The sequence below is a fragment of the Pagrus major genome, chromosome 16 (assembly GCF_040436345.1).
Source record: "Pagrus major chromosome 16, Pma_NU_1.0".
In the NCBI taxonomy this organism is placed as follows: Eukaryota; Metazoa; Chordata; class Actinopteri; order Spariformes; family Sparidae; genus Pagrus; species Pagrus major.
In genome coordinates this window covers 15,695,805-15,715,240 of record NC_133230.1, presented here as the reverse complement: position 1 = coordinate 15,715,240, position 19,436 = coordinate 15,695,805, and the positions used below count along the sequence as shown (strand labels likewise).

Sequence of the window (19,436 nt, the reverse complement as noted above, 5' to 3'; positions counted from 1 at the left end):
GATCTAGAGAGAAAAATCATGGGTGACTAGGGGGTGACAGGAATACAGTCTATATGCTGATTTAATCACAGTCACATGTAAGTATATCTGCCCAGAAATTAAGATATTTAACTCAAAAACATTACATCATTGGTGGCACACGAGTAAAGCATTCAATAGTGTGCTCGTGTGGCTGTCGACAGAGGCAGACAGAGCCTGTGTGTGTGTGTGTGTGTGTGTGTGTGTGTGTGTCTGTGTGTGTGTGTGGGAACAATGAATGTGTGTTTAGTCGGAGGATGATTGTATATAATATCTGCGCTGTGTGTTTGGAGATGGAGCACAAACACACTGGTAAAATGGGCTGTTGATCATCAGGCAGGTTTTGCCTGTGCGTTGTCTGTGCACAGCATGGGACTGTTTTTGTAAACAAGCCTAAGAGAGAAAGGGGAAGGGAGGGGAGCAACAGGAGGAGGAGGGGAGAGAGCAAATTACTGTAAAGTGTGTACGATAGTGGTTCAGGCTTAGAGAGAGATGATGCTTCTGCATCTGCTCTCGAGGCAGCGCCAACATTCAACAGGCACGAACACTCCCTCCTTTTTTTTTTGTTCGCTGTTTCTCATTTTTCCTCCTTCTCCATCCTCCCCCCTCCTCCCTCACACATCTAATCCCTCTATCTCTCGACCTAGAAGCACCCTTTGTCCTCCTCGTTTGTTTTTTACCCATCTCTTCCGCACGTCGTTCGGGGCAACCTTGTTTACCTGATGTGGGGCTCTCTCATCACCGGGGTTGCCATGACAATGGCCATGCGAGCGCGGTCTTCATCAGAGCGGCAGGGCCGGTTGCCGTGCCGATGTGAAGTGGCACAGCCTCGATGGCCTCCACTTCTCACTGTTTTCCCTCTTGTATATTCTAATTCCAATCTCCTGAGCCATCTGCTGCGCTTCTCCTTATCACCGCTGCTGCTGCCGTCACTGTTTGTCCTCCTGCACTGAAATATGGGCCAGAGGTTTTTTACAGGCATCATTCAAACATGTTATCAATCAAAGACATCACATTAATCTATTACTACCGTAAGGTTGTAACATCAGCTTCGATCGGTGCAAGAATTTTAGTATAAAACATTAAAAAAATAACAGAATGTTGAGGTGTCTAGGGTATTGTGTTGCAGACCATGCTAACCAGCTAGCCCTGGCCTGTCCTGTCTAGTAGGTACTTTCTGTACCTAAAGAGGCAATAGTCTGCTAGTATAGCCCAGGCATCTCTGCCGTAGTTTCAGCCTGGACACGTATGAACGCAGCAGGTTGGCTATGTCCCACAAGCTCTCTTTGGTTTCTCTCTCGCACTTCATTCAAGCTCAGCTAATAGGACTGCTACCTGCACCGCTAACTGAGCTAACTAGCTACCAGCAGCTGCAGTTAGGGAATCTGACAGGTGGCCAAGTCTTGCATTTTACATCTTTAACTCAACTCAGACTTTTCTTTGCATTAGAAGAGTGTGACTATTGTAGATGGCCAATATTGTTTTCACCAAAACAATTTGTCTATATACCCTGCTCTCTACGTGTGAAGCATGTACACTACTAAGAACGCAAAGTCTTGTTGTCAGTATTTCATTTTGAAGACGTTTTAACAAAGATACATTTTAAATCGCGGCCTATTGTTTATGTCACATCCCCTAACGTATATGACCACATCTGAGCATGTATTTCTGTGGCGTGGTTAAAAGACAACCAGTAATTAATCATTAATCAGTAAAAGCAGCTCCATTTGTTTGTGTATGTTTAAAGCTGCCCTTCTTTGCCTCCATATGCACTCATTTCAAAAGCATTTATCTTTTAAAAAAATACTTTCAGTTAAACCCTTAAAGGTGCACAGTGTAGTTTTGGCTGAGTCCAGTAGGTATGAGGTACGATAAATCTTACAATATAATAAATACAACTGTCCTCAAAAGAAAATTTGAGGTGTTTGAAACTATGTAAAAATTGTTAATAAAGGCACGGTCCACAAGGTTGTTTACCAAAATATTGTAGGCCTCCATATTTCATGTTGATTCATGATGACATTAGAGACCATATGTAAGAATTTTTACAAGAATTACATGTATTATAAATATGTTTTGTGGATACATAAACACAGGAAGTGATTGGTATGGTGTTAAACAGCGGACAACAGGCGATGAATGGTCCCTTCTTTTCGCAACATTAGTGATATATGTTGAGTGCTTTTATCCAAAGCACCTTATTACACCACAAGCACTTTATCTTCTCTGCAACAAAAGCACTTTAAATCTCTTTTTTATGTAAACCCTAACTACAAATTAAACCGGAATTACTATTCACCGACTGCAGAAGCAGAAGCTCAAATTTGCCTGACTGATTGTGAGACGGTTTTGAGACTTTGCCCCTCCATCTATTCAATCATCCAATTAATTGGTGCAATCAATTGGACGCCCGGTGAGGAGACACAGGGGTCCTTCTGCAGCAGGTGTTGCTGGCACATCAGCTGGTGGTTCTGTATGGTCGGTCGGTCGGCGGCGTGGAGGCCGACAGTGTTTGTGCATGCGGGTCCTGGCAGGCGGAGCGCGACCTGCGGCAACGATCGATAGTGTCTCCTGGTGACCGATCACAGCAGATCAATCAGTGACACAGGATCAGTGACTGGCTGAAATGTCACCAGCTCCATAATTAAGACCTTCATTAAGCCACAGTTAACAGAGTGTCAGTCTGTTGCTCTCACCTCGACTCCTCACCGGCATCGCCCTCCTCCTCCTCCTCACGCACACACACACATCCCCCCACCTCCATCCTTTCCTCCATATGCTCTCCTCAATCCCTCTCAATCCCACCCTTCTCCTGCTTGCCCTCTCTTGTTCGTTCTTTTCTTCATTACATTCAATACCTCTTTTCACCATTTTCCTGCTCTATACATTTGAAAGGCGAGGCGGCGAGGCACTGATGTGTGCACAATTTCATATAGGGGGTTTTGTTAAATAGTAAAGAGGACAATGATTGCAGAGAACTAAAGAAAAAATGGCATTTCAGCAGCTTGTCTTTTGATGAATTATGAAAAGGTCGCCTAATCCCTTTCCGTGTCGTATGCTCTCTCTTTCCCTATGTCATTCTTTTATTCTTTGTTTTCTTTCCCAGATATTATTCGCTTCTTTTCGAACCCTGTATTCTCCTCGTCTCTGTCTCTCTGTCAGGCTCAGAATCTCTCACTACTCTGATGCTGCGTGCTCCTGTAATCCAGATTAGCCGGCGAGTGTGCTTAATCTTATCACTTCCCCAATCCCGCGTGGGTGTGTGCTTTTCCTGGTTTTGTGTGATAGGGGGAGAAGGAACGATAGACGGCAGGATTAGAGCAGATTCTGAGAGAGACTCGGAGAGAGAGAGAGACTGTACGACACTGTGAACGTAATATCACACATATCGGTGTCAGGCCAGTCTGCTGGAGTATAGAGGAGATAAATTAGTGGGGAATCGTAGGAGGTTGGAGCACAGGCCAAATTCACTAACATCCACATGTGCTCATATGTCACTATTACATCATATTACAGCATTTACAGATGGGTTACATTAAGTCAGTACATCATTTTTACAGCACATTAGCGTCCACATTTACATGGACTTTTCCTGTTTTTCTTGTGTTGATGATGACCAAACTGACCATCATGTTGGCCTCTGTCTCTCCAGATGAACCGTCCAATCCAAGTGAAGCCGGCGGATAGTGAGAGCAGAGGGGGTAAGAGACACCCGTCCGCACCTGGAAACACAGCACCTGTTCAAACACACCAAGAAAGTCCGTCTTAACAAGTGGCGATGAAGTGATACCACCAAAAGACAACAATCTGTTGATTTCAAGAAACAATTAATTGCAACATGCAAGATCTGATCATCCTTCCAGCAGATTATTGTTTTAAAATTCAGTTACTTGTTAAAATGGATGTTTTCTTGCTACCAAACTGCACCAAAGCTGCTTGCTTCAACCACAAGTGTGCTACATTGAAGATCCTTCTGTCTGTCTTAACATCTACCCAGACACATTCGGTCACTTTTCAGCATTTGTGAGCACACTGTTGTGAATATAAGCTGTTTCCAACGACTTAAAGGATACGTTCACCCAAAAATGAAAACTTAATCTTAATGTACTGAACCCCACAAAAATTTCTGGAGCTTCACAGCAGAAGAGCGTTCCAATATTCTCCTGAACAGCTGACGAAGATGGGGACTTGTTTTAAAACTTAAAAAAAAAAAGAATCAACTGGAAAAACAAAACTTAACATAAAATGGCTCCATACAGCTCATCTGGCGTTATAAAGGTCTCCTAAAGCTTCTGGAGACTTGGATTATGCCCGATGAGCTATATTGAGCCGTTTTATGTCTTTTTCAGTTGTTTTTTTAATGTTTTTAAACAACTCCCCATCTACTTCAGTTGTTTAGGAGAATCCTGCAATGCTGTTTTGCTGTGAAGCTCCAGAAATGTTTTGTGGACTACCAAAATTCACCTGACTTTCCCATCAGCAAGAGGGTCAGTAGATCATGACTGAATTTTCATTTTCTTTAGGTGAACTTACCCTTTAAAGGATCATGTTTTTGTGCATTTCCTCTCATTTACCACAATTCGTACGGACTGTTCATTATTGTGGCCCATTTTCCGAAGCAAACAATAGTTTCATGGCTGCTGAAAGGTATGACAATCAATTTGAAAAACTCGCTTGAGATGCAGAAGTTACTCCATCACACATGCTGAGTTTTTATTAGTTTTTACACATTGACATGTCACAGTAGGAAAAGCACAGGTGTAAATAATGAAATGAATGATGGTTGAATTCCATCTAGGGCCCTGGTGTTATGCCTGCTGGCTCACTGCCACACTGACATGATTTACTGGGATGAGCAACACCTGTGCTTTTCCTGCTATGACAAGTCAAAAAATCCGTTGACGACCAGCGACCTCATCAGTTCATTTTCAACATTTTGGGTGTACATTTTTATTTATAGCCTTTGACAAACACCTAAAGAATTTTTGCTCTTTTACCACGACCACATTTGTACATTATATTTGTTCGATATTTTGAAACCATAGCTTGTCAAGGATTTTCAGCAGCTCCCTCTCAAATCCAACACATGACCACACCGCACAAGCTGGCTTTTCTAACCAAAACCCACATTTTTAAGGACAGTATCACCCAACATAAATACAAAAGAATAAGAATTAGGACATGTTTACTTAAATCTCAAGCTTTAAGTCTCTTGACAGTTGATTTTTACACCATACAAATCTGAAGAGTAGCATGAATGTTGAGAAAAATAAGGTCACAATCCATAAATCTGTTCTTGCTTCGAGAAGAGTCTGCAGGAATGTGTGTGATTTGTAGTAAATGGGCTAAAACATGCAGAAACACTGGTCTGATCCTTCACAGACGGGGACAGACGGAGCAGCTTCTCTGACAACACAGAGGGTGACAAACATTTGAGTCACCGCCAGATGCTGTTTGTTTGTTGTGACATTCGTGTTACTGCACTCTGGTGGCACTGTGAGGCATTACAAGCTGATGTCCCGCCTGCTCTGCTTATTATCTTATCACACTGTTGTTGTTCCTTGTTATTCATGCATGTACGGTGACATGGCACTTCTCCCTTTTCCCCTCCTTTTCTTCACTGCCTGTATCACCTCTCCCATGACTACACTTTTCCCTTACTCACATTATCCTCCCATGATCCTGTTCTCTTTCCTCCCATCTTGGTGATCTCCTTCCCCTTAGAAGACAGGAAGCTGTTTGTGGGCATGCTAGGAAAGCAGCAGACGGACACCGACGTGAGAAAGATGTTCGAGCCGTTTGGCAGCATAGAAGAGTGCACGGTGCTGCGCGGGCCTGACGGCACCAGCAAAGGTAATGTCATGTCTGAGAATACTGGTTCAATCCGACGTGGAAATGGACATGCAGAAACACAAAAATACACAACAAAACAACAAAACAAGGTGAATCAGAGCTGCACCAATAAGTCGATTAATCAATTAGTTGACCAAAAGAAAATTAAACACCAACTATTTCTGTAATTGATGAATCGTTTCAGTCATTTTTCAAGCCAAAAATATTTGCTGGTTTTCCGGCTTCTTAAATGTTAAGATTTTGCTGCTTTTCTTGATGAAGAGTCTTTGGGACCGTTGGTTGGACAAAGGAGACATTTAAGACGTCACTTTGGGCTCTGAAAAATTGTGATGAGCATTTTTCACATTTTCACAGCCTCCGTTAGCAGTTAAAATATCCAACAGGTGAATGGATGCATTAAGATCTAACCACTGACTGTATAATGTATGGACGGAGCATCCTGTTGAAGTGAAGCCAGTGCGGAAGTGCCTTAAACCCGGATCTTTCTAATGCCCAGCAGGGAGTGTATCCACTGGTTTCAAAAAGGAGTCTAATTGTATGTAACCTTATGAGAAAATGATCCAACTTCCCACTTGATTTATTAGCTCAGCTCAGTTTCCTAACGAGTTGATGGTCTCAATCCCTAGTTTCATGTCTTCATCAACACAGCATGATGCTCATTTTGTAAATCATGGTCCCATTTAGAGTAAAATTGAATAGAGTTAAAGCATGGTGTGATTGTGGGCGTGGCTACTGGGAGATTTCAGATCCATCCCCGACTTCATCCTCTTGTCCTAAAATGGCTTTAATGCCAAAGTCGAGCCTTCAAAACCAACGGATAACATCGGTGGGTTTATTTAAATGACACATCGTCTTTATACTAAAATCTGAAGCCCTTAAATCCATATTTGTCCCGGCGAAATGAAATATCAGTGCTAGGATGATTTTGATACTTAAGAGAGGAATAATTGCAAATGGAGTCCAGATCAGGACCATTAAAGTGACGCTGACTTTGTTTAAGTGTTTGTAATTTTTTCCAGCCCTGAGAATTAAGCCTCCTCCAGCACATTACCGTCATGTGAATGTAAATTACCATCGTTGCTAACAACAATGCTAATGGTATTTGCCATGTAAATCAAAGTCCGGCGACAGTTCAAACACAGATGCGAGATTTTTCTGCGTTTGTTGCATGAGGCATGACTAATGGTGCAATAGGTTTTATGGGTCATGGTTAATGATGCGTTTGGTGGTTTACGGACTGTGATTGATGAAGCAATGAATGTCTTGTGGACCATGTTTAATGATGCCACCGTAACTGATGAAGCACTAGATGTACAACAGCTCCTAATGTATTTTTAAAGGGAAGTAGTTTCTGTACACTGTGTGTCTGTTTGTGTGTGTGTGTGTGTGTGTGTGTTTGTGTGTGTGGGGCCACGTTTAATGGTGTGTCATTTCATGTAGGGTGTGCATTTGTAAAGTACCAGAGCAACGCAGAGGCCCAGGCTGCCATCAACGCTCTGCATGGGAGTCGTACTTTACCGGTGAGTCCCCCCCCCCTCCACACACACACACACACAGAGGCAGAGAAACACACGTGGTCGCACGTGTACTCAAACATTTACACATTTATAGATGCTCCAAATCCAGTCATTTAGACACTCAACATGGTGACTCAGCTCATAGTCACCACTTCTCCTTTTCTGTCCCCCTCCTCCACACACAGACACACACACACACACACACACACATACACACAAACACACACACACACACATACACACACACACACAAACACACACAATCAAGGACAAAATGTTTGTAAAATGTGGTAATCTTTTTTTCTGCGGCTCGTTATTTGTTCTGTGGATTGTTGATATTTAAAGGGGGCTATTTTTCCTCTTACCTGTAATGCTATTTATCCCTTTTGTTGTTTTGTTTTTTAGAGATATCAGATGTAGAGATGCCTGCCTTCTCTCGAATATATTGGAACTAGATGGCACTCAGCTTGTGGTGCTCGAAGTGCCAAAAAAATAAAACTCAGCAGCAATGTCTCTTTCCAGAAATCATGACCTGGTTACTCAAGATTGTTGTGCTTGTTGTGAGCAGGAACTAATTTCTTTCTGTATCCCCGCACAGAATAATAATAAAAAAATATATAATAAATGTTATGCCTTTATTTGATGGCAGACAGTATAGAACTGATAAGAAATGAGGGGAGCTAAAAGGAGGGATGACTTGCAGCGAGGGTCCCTGGTCAGATCGGAAGTGGTAATATTCTTTCTGAGATTGATGTGAAAAGTGTCAGGCAGATGGAGTTACGAGTTTGAGTTTTCCCATTTCCTCCGCAGGGCGCCTCGTCCAGCCTGGTAGTGAAGTTTGCCGATTCGGAGAAGGAGCGAGGGCTCCGGCGGATGCAGCAGGTGGCCTCTCAGCTGGGAGTCATCAGCCCCATGACCCTGCACCTCGGGGCTTACAACGCCTACACACAGGCCGTGAGAAGCACACACAGACACACAGACACAATTTTTAAGTAACACATACTCACCCTGATCACAAGGACACTTCACTGGCTGCAGGAGATAGTTGTTTACATGATCCTTTTTAAATTAATGTAAAATAAAAACCATCGTAGCAAGAGCATTCATTCTTTTGGCGCTTGAGAGCCAAGGCTTCTGTTTTCACACTCATCACGTTCTACATGTGCGATGAAGTCATTACATTACGTGACATGCAGTGCAAAACGTGGTGACAACATGCAGTGGCGGAAGGCGAGCAGAGAAGCAGTTTGAAGAGAGAGACATGAAAACATGATTTTTTTTCTATTTATGACACAATTTCAATACTTTTATTAATTATTATGGTTATTTGACTTACATAACCTTTTAGCCTAGGTTGTACAGATTCTAGGAATGTGAAGCATTTTAATATACTCAAAGAAATTACATCACAATAAGCAAAAATATCAATTTGGCTACAGGCGGACGATTTTTTTTTGAAAAGTGAAAAATATTTAACTCAAAATAAGAAAAGATAAAACAAATTACTGATATGTTTCATGTGTTTCTAATGGAAGAGTTTTCGTGTCAAAGCGGGCGATTTTAACTTGAAAAATTGCTATTTACAATGTAGAGTAAAGCCACATTACTGCCCTCGTCATTGCTAATTGACCGTTTTACTGCAAATGGTTTAAGATTTGGCTCATTTCACAGTTCACAGTTGCTCAATTTGTGGTGCTTAAGGAGGCCTGACAACATCTTTACTCGTGATGGATGTGTTGATTTATAGCCACGTTCTGTAAATAAGTAAAAAGTTAAAATAAAACACAAAATAGAATAGCTTACTGCGAGCAGCAGAGGCTGGATTTAATCTAATCATTACCCCGATTTGGCCTCAATGACTGATTGTGAAGGTCATGACGTGTCTGAACAGGTCCGCTGAGCAAAAGCGAGTGAGTCACCAAGGACGACTGGTCTGAGTTACACTGCAGTGTGCAGAGACGTGGCCTTTAACTATATTGACTCCTTATTGAGGTTCAGACTGGAGCCATTGCAATTATATTAAATGAGTTCGATTTTTATGACTGGGTTATTTGAGCTAGTTAATAATGGAAATCTGAAAGTGTGTCCGTCTACAATTGTATTCTGCAGTCTTCTGGTGTTTCTCTATTTACAGGAACACAAAAAAAAAACACAGACAGATCCCTCTTAACATACTCCAAACACAACCTCTCCCTCTCTCTGTCCTCCAGTTAATGCAGCAGCAGGCCCTGGTGGCGCAGTCGGCCTACCTATCTCCTGTTGCCACGGTGGCGGCGGTTCAGATGCAGCAGCTCGCCGCCCTCAACCCCAGCAGCATCATTGCCACGCCGATCGCATCCATCACCCCCTCCTCAGGTAATGAGAGGCAGAGATGTCTGGCCCCAGCCGGCCTTGATTAGATTTCTACTTGAAATATGAGGACAGATACACAAGGAGCGGTGGACCAAAAAGGGCAAAATAACAAACATCTATTTTGTAGGGTTTTTTTTTCCTTATTTCAGTCTGTTACGATGTTAGCTTTTACATTTGAAGGGCAGAAACGACGGTGAAATGGTGATTGAGTAAGAGAACCTCCCTCCTTCAAGTCCTTGAATATCTTATAGGCAGATTGATACTGAGGACACCGAACCAAAAGGATCCCTTAATTTTTTTTAAGTAGTTGAAACAGTTGAAAAAGACTTAGCATTTCTCTCTGTTGTATAAATATGTAATGTATCTTTGACACTTAACTTATGTAAAAGTATAAAAGTACAGGCTCTGAAATGTACTCAAAGTATAAAAGTAAAAAGAATCCTTCAGAAGGACACGTCCTTTTCTGTGCAAAGCTAACTGAACCTCACTTCATATTAATATTATTCAGACTATTAAACTTAAAGGTAGAATCGGTAGGATTTGTCAAAGCTGTTCGGAAGCGCACCAGAAAGACAGTTGATTGTTGAGTCTCATTCCCAGGATGTCAAATAACGACATTTTAGGTTGGTACAGCATCAGCATTTTAAGACATTCCCACCAGACTCATCTGGATTATGCATTAGTACTTATTAGCAAATGTTAGCATGTTAAACTAAGAAGGTATGCACAGCAAACATTACCTGCTTAAAGGTGCTCTGTGGAGTTTCAGTTATATTTCAAATGATTGTTAGCCACCAAATGTAATTGTGTGCATCCTTGAAGTCCAGCTAAAGTGTTGAATGCATTTCCTTCCTTCTCCTCCTTACCTTGTTGCTGCATTACCACCAGCTATAGATCAGCAGAATAAAGTGAAACCCTCTAAAGAAAAGTGTATCCTGTCACCCGTAATGCACGTGTGCATCATAAATTAATGCTGCTTCCTGTTAATAAGGTCAAAAACCCCACTGGGTGCCTTTAACATCAGCATGTTAGCATTGTCTTTGTGAGCACATTGTTATCGTGGCATTTAGCTGAAAGCACCGCTGTGCCATAGAGCAGCCTGACAGAGCCATTAGCCTGGCTGCAGACTTTTACTCTCGTCATTTATAAAAGACTGAAAGAGTCAAGCATCAGAAATGGAAAACTGATTGAGAAGTGCGTTAATGTTCTCGTCAATTCAGCACAAAACTGCACTTCTCTCATCTTTGTCTTGCTTTAAATGTGTGCAGGTACCAGCACTCCACCCTCCATCGCAGCCACACCCGTTCCTGCTCTGCCTCCACCAATCGCAGTGAACAGCTACCCCTCTGTGCCAGCTCCACCCAACGGCCAATCAGCAACCGAAGCCCTGTACACCAACGGGGTTCATGCCTATCAAGGTAGAGCCTCACCACATCCTTCACAGCAGCTAAAGAATAAAAGATACAGATTCACAGGCTTCCTGTTGTTGATGTGCAGCAGCAACAATCTAATTAAGAGGAAATGAAATGAAACTAAAGCACTGGATGTTATTTGGAGCGTGCTTATGTGCCCCAAATAGCATTTAGGGTTGTGTTTTGTGTGTCTCTGTGTGCATTTAGCAGTTAGAGACAATGTGTTTTCTCTGCCACAGCTCAGAGTCCTGTCCTGGACCCCCTGCAGCAAGCTTACACAGGCATGCAGCACTACACAGGTGAGCGTCCACCTGTGTTCGATGTCATTGATATAACGCCATAAACTGTGACATAAACCGACATTTATTTATAGAAATGAGTTGGTATGTGCTTGTGTTACTGCTGCTAATGATAATAATTTGCAAATACTATTTAAAGTGTCTTGTTTCTATGGAAGCCCTTAACAGACATGTTAAGGACATATTATTCCCTCCATTTTCCTGTGATAACAAGTTCAATTTGATTTGTTTTCTCAAGATCAACGGTTATTTATGTCATAATCACAGAATAACAAATGTTGTTGTGCCGTGATAACGCAATCATTTTCTCACGATCTCAAGATAACAAACTTTGTTTATGTCATTATCAGGGAATAACTAATGTTGTTTTCCCGAGATAGCAAGTTATTTAATCATAAGACTCATGAGAGTGGACCATTACATACACACTGCTCTGTGGGGTGGGTTTTAGGTGTTTCAAAGCAAACAATATTTACTTTTTATGATATTTCTTTTATTTTTTACTCCTTGATCTGACATTTTCAACTTTAATCAGTTTTCAGGTGAATTTATCTCAGGATAACAAAGCTTGATGTCTCGAGAAGAAAATGATGATGATTGTTATCTCGTGATAATGACATAAATAACTCGTGATCTTGAGAAAACAAAAAAAATATAACTCGTTATCACGGGAAACTGAGGAAATAATAACACGTTCGACCTGTGATTGTTAAGGGCTTCCGTAGATTTGAGGTATAAATACAAACAAGTAATCTTCTGTATATTCTTTTTTGATACATTTTAAATAGAATATGACCACTGGGCCTCAACAGTTTAAGCTTTAGTTCCTAGACATCACCTTAACCATCTGTGTAACTAGAATGCAAAACAGTTTTATGTAACGTAATGAAATGCAGCTACATTACCTTTGCTCTCCCCGACTACCCAACACTGCATGTGTAAAGTAGAAATATACATCCCAAGTCAAAACATGCACATATATTACAAATGTAAATACCCCACAGCTCTATAGATATGAGTCATGCATCACAAAATATATGCAAAACATCTCCCGGTTTTAGCAAATCTGTAGGTGGGAACGCAGCTCCGTCAGATGTTGTTTTGAGGAAAAATCTGATTAGTTTGCAGTCTGTGCCTGCCTCACCGCTGCACTCTGCTCACCTGCTCCTCCTCCTCTCCATCAGCTACCTACCCCGCTGCCTACGGCCTGGTGGGACAGCCGTTCCCCCACCAGCCCACACTGGTGGCCCAGCAGCCACAACAGCCGCAGCAGCTGCAGCAGCGAGAAGGTAAACTGAAAGAGCACACGTGGGTCGGTAATCATATCTTAAAGGCACATTCCAGTGGTTTCGCATGTTTTAGCTTACTGACCACAAATCACACTCACTTTACACCACAGATAACCTATTTGCAAACACAGCTGCTAGACTGCAAACTTTCAGAACTTGAATTACATAATTTATAAGATAAAGTCTGCATTGATCTTTGTTCAAACTAGCCGCAACCGATGATTGTTTTCATCACTGACCAGTCTATTCAGTATTTGTTTGATTTATCTGTAAATGTCTGACATTTTAGTGAAAAATGCACATCACAACTTGAGAGAAACAGAAAATCCTCATATTTGAGTAGCTGGACCCAGAGAATATTAAGTTTTGTTGCTTCAGTTACTTAAATTATTAAATCAATGATCAGAATTGTTTAAGATAATTGTTTCAGCTCTTCTCAAAACTACATTATTGTACTGCCAACTTTCTCAGATTGCAGTGCAGACAAATCATCTGTACTTAAACTGCTTAAATACTACTGCATAATAAATATAAAAGCATAAAAGTCCTTCTACAAGTAACATTTACAACAATTGCTGCACATTATGTCACTCACACTAACTCAACGTTGGGTGTTTTTTAATGGTGTTTCCTCAACTCTGCAGTTCTCGCTGGTTGCCTAACATGTCTGGTCTTGTCTTGTCTTGTCACGTCATGTCTGTGTTGTCGTGGCTCTTCTCTATTTGTACACAGGTCCTGAGGGCTGCAACATCTTCATCTACCACCTGCCACAGGAGTTCACCGACTCTGAGATACTGCAGATGTTCCTGCCCTTTGGAAACGTCATCTCTGCAAAGGTCTTTGTGGACCGCGCCACCAACCAGAGTAAATGCTTTGGTGAGTCACGGTGGCGATAATGTGTGTGATAGTTATTGTCCCCTTAGGAGACTACCTTTCTTTTGTAAGAGATAAGTGATGCTGTCGTCACTTTCTTCTCAGGTTTCGTGAGTTTTGACAACCCGTCCAGCGCCCAGACTGCCATCCAAGCCATGAACGGCTTCCAGATCGGCATGAAGAGACTGAAGGTGCAGCTGAAGAGGCCCAAGGATGCCAACAGGCCTTACTGAAGGAGGTGAGTTATCATGTATTGACGTATTAGAGGAGATGGGGGAGGGCTCGGGGAGGGCTGATAGACAGCTGGAAATGTGCCTGGAAGTTAAAGAGACAGAGTGGATGTAATTGGGGGCCCAGTGCTTAAATGGCTGTCTTTCATGTGGAACTGAAGAAGTCAATAACCCTACAGTAGATTAACTTTAATGAGGTGGCAGCTCTCTGAAAAAATACCATCAATTTAAAACATTGTGTAACAGTGTCTCCTTCTTTCTTTGCTCTGTGTGTGTGTAGGGGCATTTTTACAGAGAAGTTCAAATATTCTGTCTAACCAGTGTTCTGTCGCAGGGTTGAATGCCAACTACTGCTCGTCATTAATTTTTTGTTTTTACTTTTTATTTATTGTTTTTGTGCTGTGCCATATGCCATTTTTCCTGAAAAAAACATCACACCACTCTCAAGACTGTCCCGTCCGTACATATAACGTGGAGACGTGCGTCGCTAAAAAACCTCCCCCCCCTCCTTCTCACTGCGTTGTAAGTTAATTGGCCTGTGTTGGTTGCTGTGGCGATATTGCCTGTGATGGTTGCCATTAGCAATTTTTATTTTGGGCCGTTGCCTTGATTCACCATGCTCCAACTGCATGGCGGGTTACTGTGGCGACCATGAACTGTGTTTGGTGCGTTGTGAGTTTCCTCTTATTATTTTGTCCTGGTTTTAATCCTTGCAAACACTGATCAATAACTGTCACTTTACCTCAGCATCTGTAAGCAATTGATTATCATGACAAGTCCTCTAAAAGCTTCAGTGCTAAGAGCTAAATTAGCCTTCAGTCCATCAAAACATGGATATATTAGGATTTTTTCCTTTTAGACTTTTTGTTTTCTGATTAGTTTCCTTTTTTTGTCTGTCATGATTATCATTCTTACATATTCCCTTTGTTTAGTTGGTTGGTGTGGTAGTTTTTCGGTGAGTGCGGGTGGGTGCGGTCTTCGTTTGGTTGTAACTCAATTCCAAGTGACTTTGTGCCTGAACTCTGTTTGGTTTTTGTGAGACTGAACACGTGCTGAGTGTGCCCCTGTAAATGGTTGACATAGTATTTATTTGTTTGTGGATGACTGTGCCGGTGTGAGACAACCTGAAGGTGCGTGCGTTTATATTTGTGTGAGTGTATTGTTTTAATTAGACGTGAAAAAATGTTCATGTGTAAGTGAATGTGTGTGTGTGTGTGCGTGATGTACCAACTGAGACACTAACCTTACTTTAGAAGGTTTTGGGTAAAGCTGTTTGGTTCCTGTGACACGTGCTGCTGGCTGAGGAACTGCATTCCTCTGTAGGAATTCTGGGACTCCAAAAACATAAAGATAATAATTTAAAAACACTCAAATGATAGATCCACTTAACATTTATAATAACCAAAAACAAGTTATATATTTTATCAGGGTATCTGCTAGTCTTGGAGCAAGTTTGAAAAGTCACAAAGTTGCTTTCACCTCAAAACTAACTAGATTTCTACCATCTTTCTCTGTAAGATGTTACTCTCTTAAACTCTCTGTTAACCCTTAGCATGCAACTCAACTCAACATTAATCTGCGATTGATTGTTCAGAGCTCAACGTGACGTTGAATTGCTTCAACCAACAGCCCAAAACCCAAACCCTTTGTCATTCAAGATCATAAATTACAAATTAAAGCAGCGAATCCTCACATGTAAGAGTCTGGAGCCATCAAATGTTTGACATTTTTGCTTGAAAAGTGACTGTAAGGACTCATCGATTATTAAAATAGTTGGGAATTTCCTTTCGATCCACCAACCGATTATTTGGCTAATTGTTACAGCTCTGCTTAACATACGGTTTCCCTGTTTTCCTCCCCTTAAAGTCTCATAGTTATAGGAATATATAAAGTTATATTGAAGCTGATGTTTTGTCAAATGGAAATATCCTCGATTTTTTATGTGTCATCTTGTACACATTTAATATCTTTGGAAATGTGATTATCTGAAGTTCACCCAAAGAGTTCCTCATTAACTGTTAACAATGCTTTTTGCAGCTACTGGATCTAAAGCGAGAACAACTGTCTTATAATCTAACAATAAGGTGTTTATTATGCTATAATTTATAGAAAATGTAGTTTTGTCAATATGTATAAGGGCCGGAAGATTCACATTTACTGCTCCCATACACGATTGGACTTAAAATAAGATTAACTTGCTTTGCAAAAAAATCTTAAACTCTTGAAAAGGTTTTTAATAAATAATTTAAAAAAATAGTTTTTTCTTGTACCTGCAGATGCCCTGCTTGCATCACAAACAAACTATTTGGTGGCTGATTTGAAATCCTCCCCGAGAAACTTAGTTTGGTGAATGACACGGTTCTGAATATATAAATGTAAAATGATCTCCAACTGTTTCCTAAAGAAATTGGAGACTTTTATCCCCCACCAGAATTCCTACTGTGCATGTTCGGAATTAATTTGCCTGCCAAAAGAGATGACAAACTATTTTTCTAAGAACGTGCATACACTTGCAGCAGTATGACTGTCACTATTTGAGTTGCATGGACACTAGTTGATTACTGAGACTCCCCCTGAGGCGTCAGTGCAAGCAGTGTGTATTGCAGACACCACTCCACTTCCAAAGTCTTAAATGTATGTGTTTGATTGCTGTGATTTGGTTTAAAACGCTCTGTGCTCTGTTTTTTTTTCTCTCTCTCCTCTTCTTCTTTCACCTCCAGGAAAACCTAAGAGTTCAATCAAGAAAACCACTTGGGATGTCCCAGCCTTTTTTGGTTGTTTGACCAACCGTATAGCACAGGAGCAACACTTCACAAAAAGCAGTATCACGTGTATGCGCTTACAAAAACAACAACAACGACAGCAGCAGTTATATCAGCGACAAATACATCCACAGAATCAGCATCCGCAATATCAGAAGTGCTCCATATTTCCTATCATTCCACAGCTGGATTCATTTATATTATGTACATACTCTATTGTCAGCAACAAGATCTACATGTTAAGAAAAAGCATATCACTGATGTTATTCTACTGAACAGGGTTCTACTGTATAGTGTGATTTGTGGTCTATGGCGTTAACAGAAGGCCAGTCTGCACAGTCGGAGGCAAAAGAAAATACTATTCTGTATGATTACCATTGGTAATATTGTTATGTAGAGTTAGTTTTATTATTTATACGTAAATTAAAAACATGGGGTAATTAAACTGGAAGAGAAATGGATTTCCTCTCACTGTACATACCTTGGTTTTCAAAAATGGAGTTAAAGGACTTCACGAGTTAAGATTCTCTGCTGCCACTACTTTTCAAATTAAACCAAGCGGAAGGAAGGGCTGGGAATTTTTCTATCTTGATTTTTTACGTTTTAATTTATTTGGTAATCAATTTGATGACGGGGGAGATGTGACGATTTCTTTTTTAATTTCAGAAGAAGAAAAAAAAAAAGAGGATTCTGCTGGTCTTCAAGACAATGAACACACTTATTATAGAGTTTTTAATTACATAAATGTACCTATGGAAGTAAAAAAAAAAACATAATGTTTCTTTATTTATTCTCTACAATCGCTGTTTTAAAACATATGTCTTTAAAAGAAAATAAAGTACAATTTAGAAAAAAATAATGGATGTGTGACTGCTTTACTGTTGATTACCAAAAACCTGACCTCTTTTCCTCAGTGTGACAAACCAGATGCAAATGAAAAATGAAAAAAAAAAAAAAAAAGCAATTCTTTTGTTTCATTTGTCAGAGTAAATGATCGATCCAGGGGGGTTTGCTGCTCTCTATAGGCCCGGAGCAGAATTGAAGAAAATGGAAAACATTTGGCCTCCAGATTGTATATATATATATATATATAATACTTATATGAAGGAAGTAGCAGAAATACTTAAGTTGTTTTTATTGGGGTTGCTTAAATTAATTATCATGGGTAGGCTGAGTAGAATTACAAGCCTGTCATGCCCATTATAAAAACACATAATAATGTTTACTCATTGATAAGGCCATCTAAGCAAGCTCCCACCATAATTTATTGATGACACTACACGCATAAATATCCAGTTCAAATGTGAGCAGGATGGAAAAAGGCTGAGGTGTGTAACCAGCAGCTGGGGAGTGCAATAAGTCTGCCTGCCACAGGATTTTGGGTTTGGTCAGATGAGTCCAAACACGCCTTGGCCTTCTCCTGCATGCCTGGGAGTATGAGAAGTGATTAATGCCACATAGCCATTGTAGGAAGAGGAAAGGAACCGGGTTATTATTCTCTTAGCTGCAATTTGAGGAGGAAAACAGCTGCAAAAAAACTGCATCTTGAGAATCTACTATTATATCTTATATTTACAAATATTAGCCTATGCATAACCATGGCAGGATAAGGAAAGCATTCAATATGTATGTGTAAGTAGCCTAAAATACTACACAACAAAGACCAGGTAAGCAACCAAAAGGCAGAAAACAGAGTAAGTACACAACAATGTGAAATGGTTAAGTTGAAAGAACAATGCGTAGGAGCTCATGCCTGTTGACAGTGACTTGGAATGTATTGTTATTTAAAGATAAGTTGAGCTGTCACAAATTGCGCAATGTACTGTCCTTTTTTTGCTCTTTCAACCTTGCACCTACATTCCTAAGGGAATGAGGAATGCCACAATTAATATAATGGGACGCGGCACAACTTGGCCCCGGGCTACAAGTGTTGTGTGTATGAACATGACCTAAAAAAGCAGCAGAAGTGCAACTAAAACAGTCACAGTTAAAGAGGGTGATGTCAGAGGAAAACACACCTGTAAATATAAGTTTACCATTCAAATATCTAAATTTGATTTAGTAAAGACACATGTCAAAATGAAATATACAATACATATGAATGATTTTTTTTATTTAAGGGCTGTTCTTTTTTCAATTGCGTATGCATACCAAAATACACTAAACTAAATAAATGTGCATGATAATAATAATGTGTCAAATATCAAAATATCAATATCAAAATGTGTGTGTTGGGGGAATCACAAAAAATACAGACTGCCTAGTGTTATCTATCCATTTAATCCCTATACTACGGACCCCCCTAAGGGTCTGGACGAGAATTTTAGGATATATTTTTGTGTTCTCTTGCAATACTTTACGCTGGTTTGTTTATCGACGAGGAAACAGCTCACAATCCGCTGCAATAGCCCCGCCGATTGACACATCAGCACTTTGGCTGTCGCAGCTGCAGAGTCTCTGGGCTTGTTAGGCTGCCCTGCTGCTGCTCTGCCACCCAGCCTGTCTGCTGTACCTTAGGTAAAGCAGAAAGCAAAGTGAGGATGAGTGACCCCGACAGGATCAGCAGAGGGCACACCGGGAGAGGCCAAAGAGGTCTGTGAGCTCGATCCATAATAGAGCAGCACAGAAGGAAACGGAAGGAAACAAGTTACGCAAAACTATTGTGAGGGAACGCAAGTGTATTGCGAGGTAATGCAAAAGTTTTGCAAGGGAACGCAAAAGTAGTCCTAAAAAACTCTCGCCATCACCCTTAGGGCGCCACTATTTGGTGGTTAAAAACAAAATGTTACTTTAAAAAGTCATCATAGCTTTTAAGTGTAAAATTTAGGTTT

The 19,436-nt window shown here is 40.7% G+C and overlaps 1 protein-coding gene across 1 annotated transcript in view; it reads left to right on the top strand.

The window, feature by feature from the left end:
* The window catches only part of LOC141010393 (CUGBP Elav-like family member 3), a 28,747-nt gene extending 11,802 nt beyond the window's left edge, over positions 1-16,945 (top strand). The window contains exons 3-13 of the mRNA XM_073483339.1: positions 3,671-3,719; positions 5,743-5,871; positions 7,312-7,391; positions 8,199-8,342; positions 9,599-9,743; positions 11,009-11,158; positions 11,392-11,451; positions 12,636-12,740; positions 13,473-13,616; positions 13,719-13,851; positions 16,564-16,945. Coding sequence (XP_073339440.1) covers positions 3,671-3,719; positions 5,743-5,871; positions 7,312-7,391; positions 8,199-8,342; positions 9,599-9,743; positions 11,009-11,158; positions 11,392-11,451; positions 12,636-12,740; positions 13,473-13,616; positions 13,719-13,846 — 1,134 coding nt within the window. The 3' untranslated portion in view covers positions 13,847-13,851; positions 16,564-16,945. The remainder of the gene's footprint in view (positions 1-3,670; positions 3,720-5,742; positions 5,872-7,311; positions 7,392-8,198; positions 8,343-9,598; positions 9,744-11,008; positions 11,159-11,391; positions 11,452-12,635; positions 12,741-13,472; positions 13,617-13,718; positions 13,852-16,563) is intronic.
* The last annotated feature ends 2,491 nt before the right edge of the window (positions 16,946-19,436 follow it).